This window comes from Pollachius pollachius (genome assembly GCF_949987615.1).
Source record: "Pollachius pollachius genome assembly, chromosome: 4".
NCBI lineage: Eukaryota > Metazoa > Chordata > Actinopteri > Gadiformes > Gadidae > Pollachius > Pollachius pollachius.
The window spans coordinates 16,702,986-16,714,175 of NC_136937.1; the positions used below are offsets into that span (position 1 = coordinate 16,702,986).

An 11,190-nucleotide genomic window follows, 5' to 3' on the forward strand; every position below is an offset into this window, starting at 1 on the left:
CCAATAAAATGTAAAAATGTAAGTGGAAAAGTTTCACAGTATCATACACCAGAGGATCTGTGTCATGGTGTGTCTTCCGAAACCCTACATTGAATCATAAGCTCTAAGGGCTGGAACACAACAAATACACTGCTGCCTCGCTCCTGAGGGCCAGGGACTGCCTTTTTGACAAGTGTTGCTTGAAATGCTTTTCCATGTTGCAAATGTAGTAAAGCTCCCCTGGAGGTATTTGGACATGAAGTAACTTTAATATCGGGCTCGGAGATGAAGCGGCTGCAGCCCTATAAAATCACCTGTGATAGTAAATCGGTTGCAGACTGCTGTGTCTTTTAAATCATATTAATTGGCCCTTTTTAACATCCTAATACCTAATTAAAAGAGGTACGTTTTGGTACCAGAAACCAGCACCCTAAATATGAAAAGGTGCAAACACACACCGTTTGTATAGCTTCATAGTTTCAATATAAATATCAAAATAATAAATAGGCTAGCAGTTCTCAAACCCCCTTGTGCAGTTGTATTGCCTTTTCAGTATAACAGTCCTCTAACAGATCATTCTAAGTCCTGCTAAACTCTTTCTATCCAAATAGTAGTTGTCCCCCACATGGCTGACCTTACCTCCGGTCTCATATATATCGGAGGCTCTCGGTTTCATCAATGAGCATCAGAGTTATGAATACTTTGCTGAGCAAGGGGAAGCTCACTCGTGCATCCCGCGCCCTGTCACTGCCGTGCCCTGTTATTCAGCCTATACGCAAGCTCGTTCAAACACCTGGCATATTAGAGTGTTTGAAATGTTGGCCAGAGGTTCAATAGATTGAGTCACATGCAATCTGTGTTTTGATGCAGTCAGCCAGAAAATTGTTGTTGCACGCACGCAGGTCTCACTTGTTGTGAAAGCAGCAGATGCTCTACAGGGAACCAGTCTGAGCAGAGAGTGAACGTCTGGTCTGTACCGGCCCGTGTAATGTGTCCTGCATGAGCCCTCCTGCTTTAAAGGCTTAATGTGCAAGTCACTGATTAGCAGGCTGCTGGTACAATGACCAACGCTGTTTCTGCCCTGGACACTGTGCAGAGAATACAAGGTGGTTCCTGTGCAGATTGCAAAGGCTTTTTTTCCACTAAAGGAAGGTATACAGTAAAAAATAAAATGCTGGATTGATTGCTCTTGGCTGACTTTTCCTGGCTGACTGCTCTGGAACTGGCTATTCCTGACTGACTGTTTCCGGTTGACTGTTCCTGACTGATTGTTCCTGACCTGATTGTTTCTGATTCACTATTCCTGTCTGGCTGTTCCTGGCTGACTGGTGTCAACTATTCCAAAGTAACTGTTTCTGGTATACAGTTTGTGACCTGACTATTCCTGGTTGACTGTTTCCTACTGGCTGTTCCTGGCTGGCTGTTCTCTAGTTCCATCTTTAAGCATCTCCTCTAAACAATGCCACAAATGTTCCACTTTATCTTCAAATCTATTTTGTGGTTATTTAAAGTTAAGACATAATTGCAATTTGCTTTGTCTGACAGAAGCAAGAGCAATTTGAAAAGCTAATCGTGAACTGATTAGCTACGAGAATAAATACAGTATTTCATCTGTGTCAAATTATTCCATTATAATGTGTTGCAATTTACTACTACAGATTACTTGCCGAGGCTGGCAGTGTCGGGACAATCACTTTCAAACAACAGTTTTATGCGTTTAACAAAGAGCCATTACAGCGGTCGTGACTTACCCAAAGTAATGTCAACGTCCACGGTCTGTGGATTCGACTTATGGCAATCCTTAATATTTTAAGCACAGCAATGCCCTCTTTAGCATTATAATTGCATACTTAACCTCCGCTAACCGAACGACCCCTCACAAGATCCCAGGGAAATTAACCATTGGATTCCTGGTCAGCGGGGGTAATTGTGCGGCCGAAGGTCGTAGCGTGTGCGCTCTACAAGGAAAACTATTGGCGCTATATTCACTTGAGAAATGTCCCTCCCCCCACCCTCAATATGTGTGGAGTCAGAGATATGTTTGTTGGTGACAGGATAATACTTGGAGGGAGGGGGAGACTGGTGTTATGCGTTTTTACGAGAGATTTCCCGCTCTGAGTCCTCACCTGAAGGGATTTACCTGAGCTTCTCCACGTTGGATGAGGCGCTTCTCTGAAGTAACGTCTAATCAGAACCAATCACTGTTCAGAACGTTTTAGTCTCTGCCCTCTCTGTGCCCTTCAACACCATGTGAGTGTAAGTGTAGTTGTTTTTATATAAATGTCATATTCTTCTGAACTTGAGCTTGGTGAAAGACTCATCACGTTATTGACATTTATTCACTGCCTTTATCTGAGTAACCAAACTCATATTAAAGGCTTGATATTGTTTATATCAGATTTTTTTTGCATTGGCTGAGAAAAAAAGTAAAACCTTGGCAACTCCATGATTATTCCTCATCTGTTGTTCAATTATTTGTCCACACACACACACACACACACACACACACATACACACACACACACACACACGCACACACACACACACGCACACACACACGCACACACATGCACACACACACACACACACACACACACACACACACACACACATACACAAACACACGTTATCATGTCAATATATGGACAAGAGTTGTACATCTCTCCCCCTTGTCTCCTTCTCTCCGCCCTCAAGCTAAAGGCTGCCCGCCTCTGTGGGTGTGTGTGTACTTTTTTCCCCCCTCTCTCTCTCTCACTCCCGCACGCTGAGCTCGAGAACCGAGGAGCACCAGGCGACTTTTCATTTTGTTCTGATCGCACTACGATCCTCCGCGATGGCGCTGCGGTGCTCCTGCCTCAGCTGAGGCGGGCACTGATAGACAGCGCGGAGAAGGAGGAGGAGGAGGAGGAGGAGGAGGAGGAGGAGGAGGAGGAAAGGAGTAGGTTGTGAGGAGGAAGATGAGATGAGGAGGAGGCTGTCACGGTCAAGTCGCCACGGCCACCGCCCGAAACCAAATTCTTCTTCAGAGAGCCCATGAGCGGGCAGTCACGATTTGATGAGGCTCCAGACCATGATCGGGGGGATTTCCATAGGACGCTACCTGAGCTGGGGCATCCTTGTGCTTTTCGCCTCGCGAGCTCAGGCTACCTCAGCGAGAGGTAGGCAAAATGTTGACATATTGACTGTATGGAGCCTACAGGGGGTATTTAAGCGTGTTGGGGGCTGTTATATAGGAGCCGTTATCATGTTGTAGGCTTATGCATTGTTTGATATGTTTTGGAGAGGCTGGAGGAGAGTGGCGCGCATCGCGGCGGTGGTCCTGCACCGCGCGCCCGCTTCAGAGTGGATCAGCATCTTTACCGATCAGGAGTGAGAACAAGTTTAGTGGTGTGGGCAAGGTGCGCCGAAACCATGCATACACCGTACAAGTTCTGGCATTATGTTTGGTGTGAACATGTTGTCTTGTGTAATCCTGAATTAAATAAGGCATGAACGAATGACGCGCCAAACCATCCGGAGACAGATGGCTCAACGCGCTCTGGGTCTGAAACAATGTCAACAGATGTGTCCCTTGTCACATCCCGTTTAAAACGCTACTCTCTCCTGTTTCCTGACGATTCAAAATTGTATTTTGTGACTCATCTTTCACTTGCATATGCGGACCTGGCGGCAAACTTAAGCTGGATTTATTGTGTGTGTTAAACGGAACGCGTTTGGACACGTTGCCTGGTCATCTGGGGACGCTTGATTTCACTGCTCGTTTTCTATCCTCTCCAAGGTCACTTCTGGTAAACAATCTGTCGAGCTGTATCTATGTGACGCCGATTGTTTTCGGCTGTTTTCCTTGGACGGTAATGGGTTTTGTGTGAACGTGTAGTGCGTGTTTACGTGCTACTGTCCATTCAGCTCCAAATGGCTGTGTTTAGTGCATTGTTTATTCCATCACAGTTTGTGGTCTAAGCATCGCCCATTACCGTCTTGTTATTCCATCTTGTGGAAACGAGTTCACCTGCAGGCAGCTAAATGAACCGTTACGAATTCCAATCTGGTTCTGTTTCTTCCTATTCTAACGCTAATCAGTGGGGACCCGTCTAATCAACCCTGACCCATTGACGACAGTTTCAACATTTGCATGTCAATAAGCAAATTAGCCCAATTTATTTTTTCTTCAAATCTGAAAAATGACTTAAATTGTTAGACTATAATGAGACTATAATGAAATCAGTTTCAGCATATTTACTCTTTCAGGTAATCGCTCCAGAAGGGATTCTGGGTTTATTTTGGATGTCTGTCAGAAACACATTCCACAGTCCACACAAGTCGTGAACAGTTTGGCATAAACTACGAGGTGATGAACGGTTTAATTCTTTAAAATGCGCCACGCACATATGCACTAGAATAAAGATGAGAGGAGAGTGAGAGAATACAAACTGCAGAAAGAAGACGACAAGACTCAAAACACTCGCTCTCACTCAGATCGGGAGTGAGAGCGAGAGCGAAAGGGGAAGAGAGAGAGTGAAATGGGGAGAGAGCGAGGGAGAAAGGTACAGGGATTTGGTGAGGAGAAAGAGAGCCCGTGAAATACATGTTTTATTCATTACAAATATCACTTCCTGGGTTTTGCTCTATCTTTGATTCAACTGACATTTCACACAGATAAAAAGCCCTCGTCCACGGTTAGTGTGGGGGGCTATAGTGTGGGGGGGTATATCCACTGTTGTTGCTCTTCTGTCAGAGATTGCACCGTGGTCGCATTATCTGGATTCTAAATGTTTAATTATTGAAAAATAACCCATTTCTCTCTCTGTCCTCTATTTCCATCCCCACTTCCACACTTTCAGAGGGGACTGAGCGGTCAGATCCCCACACAGGTAGACCATAGCAAGACCTGTGTCCAACTCTATAAACAGAAATGCCCAAAATATGTGCACATATGTACATATTTGCTTGTTATATAGCCAATGTGGATTGGATTTGACTTGAAAACCAAGCACGTTCTTATGAAACAAAACCTTTTAAAAGTGTAGAATAAAAGCATATTTATTCAATAATTCAGATTCCCCTCCGACGCACCTCTTTGTATGAAAGATTATATATATATATATACGGGCTATGAACCCTGGGAGTTACGAGTACGGCGTTCGCCATTGTGTGTTTGTGTAAACGCTTATATCACAGTGTTAAATGGACATGTATAATCATGTTGACTGTATACTGGCACTCAAGCACACACGCACAAGTGTGCGTGTGTGCTTGCGGACATATGCGCCTGTATGTGAGTGTGTGCGCGTGCTAGTGTGTGTGTGTGTGTGTGTTTGCGCTGTAACCAGCTCCGTCCTTGTGCATCCTGTGGCCTTGGCGCTGTCGCTCTCTTCCTGTTGATAGCTTGCAATGTGCTTCAAACCGCACTGAAAAGGGGAACCTTGGAGAGGCTAACGGTCCGCATCCACAATTCACAAGCCGCTGCGCCGCTGCCTGGCTCAAGGGCTCGCCGCCCCCACCCCCCAGTACCTCCCCAACTCCCATCCCCCCCCCCCCCCCCCCGAACCTCCAGCACAAAGAAATTGTTCACACCATTAATGAACATTTCATGGAAAATGAAGTCCTCTTCCTCTTCTCTCTCTTCACCTTTAGCAGTTGGTAGAACTTCACGTTTCCAGTATATATATATATATATATATATATATACAGTGTTGGGAAAGTTCACTTTCTACGTGAACTAGTTCAAAGTTCAGTTCACAAATTTTAAAATGAACTAGTTCAGTTAAACGTTCATAATTAAAAATTTTGAACGAAGTTCACAGTTCCAAAAAATGAACTAGTTCATAGTTCTTTTTTTCAATATGTTGCTGTGAGCTATTTGTTTTTTCCGGTATTTTGAACATTGAGCCCCCTTTGTGGTTTGTCTAGGATGAAATAGAGTGGTTGAATCAAGTATCGTAGCGAAATACAGTTTATATCGTGTTTTATTGCACATTTAGCGCATTTCGTAAATCCCATTGATTTATTTTGGAAGACTCATTGCTCGTTGGCCGGAAACGGAAAAGGGGGGTGTTCACGTTTGGTTGTAGTCTTTTCGCTCGGTTCTAGCCCTACTGATGAGACGGAGAACCGAGCGAAAAGACTACAACCAAACGTGAACAGCCCCCCTTTCCGGCCAACAAGCAATGATTCTATGAGGTATTCTAGTCCGCTGAACTATGAGCCAGAGAGCTAACGTTATGGATTGTACATATTTATAATTCGTAATTCGTATGGCAGGGGGGCCCACACTTTTTTGGCGTGCAAGCTACTTTAAAAATGAGCAGGTCAAAATGATCTACCTACTGTACATGGCAAAACGCCAACACGGTGGCTGCTGGTAGTTAGTTTCAAGCAGGCTTCCAAATGACAATCAGTCATGATGGAATGGTATTTGCACTTAATAGAGTAGAGCCAAATAATGCAGTCAAGGAGGTAGCACATTTCCTCATGTTTGGATACTTTCCTTTGTGAGTAAGTTCCAAAATTGTCCATGAGCCCTGGATTTAAGCTCAATATCAGTTTGTACTATCAAAATCTCTTCCTCCACTGCAGACGTGTTTAGGTGAAACAGTGCTGCAATTTTTTGTGATTGAGTAAATCAACCTCAACATCTTCCCTAAATGGATAGCAGTCTTGAGAGTCTTGGAAAAGTTTGTCAAAGTCAAACAGACAATTTTCATCAATCCAGTGGTAAATGCCATAGGGATGCAATTCTTTTTTGTTTAAACGTTATACGTTGTTTTGTTTTTTTACGTCACGCGATCTACCCTACCTTTGCGATCGACCGGTCGATCGCAATCTACGTATTTGGGACCTCTGCTCTAGGGTCTATAGCATATAACCGCGTTGTCTGATTACAGTTTAATTCATTTTCCACAATTTAACAGCTCTCGTTTTGAAGAATAATCACCGCGCCATTCATTTCAATGGGAATCGCGCCGGTCTATACTTTCAAAATAATAAAATTATAAATACATATTTATAATTTGAAATTCGTCCCAGCCTTTATACGAGATACTATTGGGTCTATAGCATATAACCGCCTTTTCTGATTACAGTTTAATGTAACAGTAAACTGGCAACACCGCAACTGCAAATTAACCACAGAGATTACCATGGCAACCGGTCAAACAACACGGCGATCTGCGCGCGCATCCGCCGTGTTGGTAAACAAATAACCCCCATATTGAACGAAGTTAAACCAAGTGAGGGTGCCGTTCACAGACACCAGAATGAACGAGTTCACAGTAACGTTCATCAGGCAGTAATACAATACGTTCAGTTCACGTTCGCCCAAAATATGAACGAGTTCATGAACTATCGTTCAATGAACGCGTTCAGGCACAACACTGTATATATATATATATATATATATATATATATATATATACAACTATACATGTATCATGTATACATGATGTTACTTTATACGTATTTATATTTGTATACATGATGATGCTATAGCTAATAGATGGCGGCCTTGGGAGAACAACCTGATTTTTTGATTAAATGTTCTGTTTCTCCCTGCAGATCGCTCTGGCCTCTATCCTGTTGAAAGCTCTTTCCGAAAATGTCTAAATTATAGGACCAATCAGCAGTAGGGGGAGGGGTTTCAGTACATGACGGACAAGTAGCACCTCAGCCTGCAGAAAGGCAGGGCCCAACCAAAGTGTAGAAACGTACAGATCAATCAAAACTGTTTTCATACGAGAAAGGCCGAGTAACGGTGTTATAATACTCACTCGATTCTGCCGGAAGGCTTTTGTCAGTAGGAAATGTTTTTGCTGTACCTCCAACCAGATTCAGGGAGAGCGAAGAGAGCACAAGTGCCACTCTAATTGGATGTGTCTTCTGAACAACTGACCTGTTGCTAAGTTACGCCCCCCGTCGTTAACATGACGAACTTGGACAAACAAACCAGACTCGATAACAAAAACATATGAAAAAGTGTCAGCTGACAGTATATCCAAGCAGGTTTTAGAGATGTTTTGGGCAGAAAAGGATTTAATTTATAGTAGGATCAATCGAAAGTGAATACATTACGCTATGGAGGGGTATATTCAAACTTTAAAATACATACAGAAGGTAACAAGCTTAAATATAGTTAGTATTCTGTCCTGCCGCACAGTCTGATCCACATTACACACTTTTTCTTGTCCCGTTGTGGCTTGGGAAAGGGGATGAAACATACCCCATTCTGCAGCTTCTCGGGATACCGACTGTCCGTGTTACATGTACCCCAAGCACATCGTTTGACCATGTTAATTTATTTTTAAACAAACTACATAAATCCGCCATTAAATTAGTATATTATGCCTCCTCCCTGTTGTTTACAATGGAGTTGTCCGAGCCGATGTCCGAATATAGTTTAGGCTGGAATGTCACTGCGTTCTAAGGGCGGAACTTAGCGACAGGTCAATTGAAGGCAGATTTGGTGATAGGCAACTGATACGAAACGCAAACTGGATTATCTTGATGTTCTCTACAAGTTTTTTATGTTAGATTGCGGAAGAACTAAATTACATTTCATATTTATATGAAATGTCTGATACACTCCTTTCGTTCATAAATCAGCTTAAATCCCATCTCTTCAGGACCACCTGCAATATCTGACAAATCATCCTCCGCCATCTTTCTTCCACCCTCTCTCTCTCCCTTAATGTGTTGTCTATTGTTGTAGTGTTGTTTATTTGCCTTATGCTTGAGTGTCTGTATTGTCTGTATGTATTTCCAAGAAAAGCGCTGTAAAAAACGATCTATTTATATATATATATATTAGTGCTGTCAAGCGATTAAAATATCTAATCGCGATTAATCGCAATAATGTCATAGTTATCTCGCGATTAATCACACTTTTTTTTCTATTCTAAATATCCCTTGATTTCGTGCTGCTAGCCTTTTAGTGAGATCAGAGAGTGTTGAGAAGGACAGTAAGAAGAGACCCGCAGTGAATCAACCCGGTCCACTTGACATCGGGTAGGTGCATGACAGTGCGTACCGTAAAACTTCAATAGCCCAGGCTTTTATTTGTTTTAATTAGTGCTGTCAGTTTAACGCATTATTAACGGCGTTAACGCAAACCAATTTTAACGGCGTTAATTTTTTTATCGCGCGATTAACGCTCTTTTGGTTTGGCAAACATTGTCGTTTTTTCACCTGCTGTCTAGCAACAACTAGTCACTTAAGAAAAACTCCAAAACCATACCGGATCTAGCTACACCGGAAACAAAACAACAAGCACGCCGCACAAAAACTCCTTAAAAGTGTGTGTGTGTTTGTGTGTCACTCTGTTTGAGCCTGGTACTAGAGTTCAATGTTGTCATTAGCTGTTACCTCTTTCCGACCAATCGCAGTTCAAGGACCACCTGGGCTGTACCACTTCGGAAGGGGCCGCTCAGTTACTCCCCTCTAGACAAAATCGACTTGGTTGTGACGTTGACAGTTTTTGAGTGTTACGGCTGTTGAGTGAGTGAGAGGTTGTGGGCGCACAGCTCAGGCTGTCGGACGGCGCTGCAAGAAACTTTTATAAACGCAATATTGTTATCCCGCAGTAATCAGCCCCATAGCCCCGAAAGGTTAGCGGCCCACCCCAGCTCTCCCGATTACCACTCCGCCGCCGTGTGTGTGTGTAGGTGTTATTCGATAGCCTGGTAATGTGTATAGGCCTTCGTACGGTAGGAATATTCATGCTGGTTTAAATAATAAATGTTATAGTATTTCCCACCTTTAATGAGCAAGAGTTTTGTTCGAAAGTTCAGTGATTGAAACAAATAAAAGCCTGGGCTATTGAAGTTTTACGGTAGGCCTACCACTGTCATTCACCTCCCTGATGTCAAGTGGACCGGGTTGAATTCACTGCGGGTCTCTTCTTATATCCATCTTACCAAATATATTTTATTACTGTCCTTCTCAACACTCTGATCTCATTAAAAGTCTAGCAGCACGAAATCAAGGGATATTTAGTATATAAAGAAATGTGCAATTAATCGCGATTAATCGCGAGTTAACTATGACATTGATGCGATTAATCGCGATTAAATATTTTAATCGCTTGACAGCACTAGTTTTAATCACTAAACTTTCGAACAAAACTCTTGCTCAGCAAAGATGGGAAATACTATTACATTTATTATTTAAACCAATATGAATATTCCTACCGTACGTAGGCCTATATTACCAGGCTATCGAATAACGCACGCACACACACACACACACAAACACACCCCCACACACCCCCACACACACATACACACGGTGGCGGAGTGGTAATCGGGAGAGTCGGGAGAATTCCCGCTGGGCCGTTAACCTTTCGGGGCTGTCGGGCTGATTTCTGCGGGATAACAACATAGCGTTTATAAAAGTTCCTTGCAGCGCCGTCCGGCAGCCTGAACTGTGCAACCGCAACCTCTCACTCACTCAACAGAGGCAACACATACAATCTGTCAACGTTGCAACCGATTCAATTTTGTCTAGAGGGGAGTAACTGAGCGGCCCCTCCCGAAGTGGTACAGCCCAGGTGGGCCTTAAACTGCGATTGGTCAGAAAGACGTAACAGCTAATGACAACTTTGAACTCTCGTGCAGGCTCGAACAGAGTTACACACAAACACACACACACTTTTAAGGAGTTTTTCACCCGCTCCGTATCCTTGCTTGCCCCAACAAGTTTGTGCGGCATGCTTGATGTTTTGTTTCCGGTGTAGCTAGATCCAGTATGGTGTTGGAGTTTTTCTACCGTGACTTGTTGTTGCTAGACAGCAGGTGAAAAAACTGCAACGTTTGCCAAGCCAAAAAAAAAAATTGGTTTGCGTTAACGCCGTTAATAACGCGTTAAACTGACAGCACTATATATATATATTTATATACCATTCAAAACCCTAAACGGCATGTAGCTGAAGTGGCTGTAAACTGACATTTTGTGGCCAGGGTCTTCTGTACCGAGCTAGATCGTGCAGGGAGACCACGAATGGTTTGGGGGACGTCAGGAAGACAACATAGTGAGAGAGAGGGAGCCAGAGTGTGTGTGTGTGTGTGTGTGTGTGTGTGTGTGTGTGTGTCTCAAAGATTTATGGGGCAGAATACTTTAGTATATCATGCTATTAGTCTCTGTCATAGTGGCATTTGTCAATAGCAGCAAACAGCTGTCCCATCTCCAGGTGCCGAATGAATTGTGAGTAATCAAAACAGA

The 11,190-nt window shown here is 43.4% G+C and overlaps 1 protein-coding gene across 1 annotated transcript in view; it reads left to right on the top strand.

The window, feature by feature from the left end:
- Positions 1–2,812: 2,812 nt before the first annotated feature.
- LOC307074207 (netrin receptor UNC5D-like) overlaps positions 2,813–11,190 on the top strand; it is a gene marked incomplete at both ends in the record, with an annotated part of 172,223 nt that continues 163,845 nt past the window's right edge. The window contains 2 exons of the mRNA XM_079734232.1: positions 2,813–2,823; positions 3,025–3,137. Of these exons, the coding sequence (XP_079590358.1) occupies positions 2,813–2,823; positions 3,025–3,137 (124 nt within the window). The remainder of the gene's footprint in view (positions 2,824–3,024; positions 3,138–11,190) is intronic.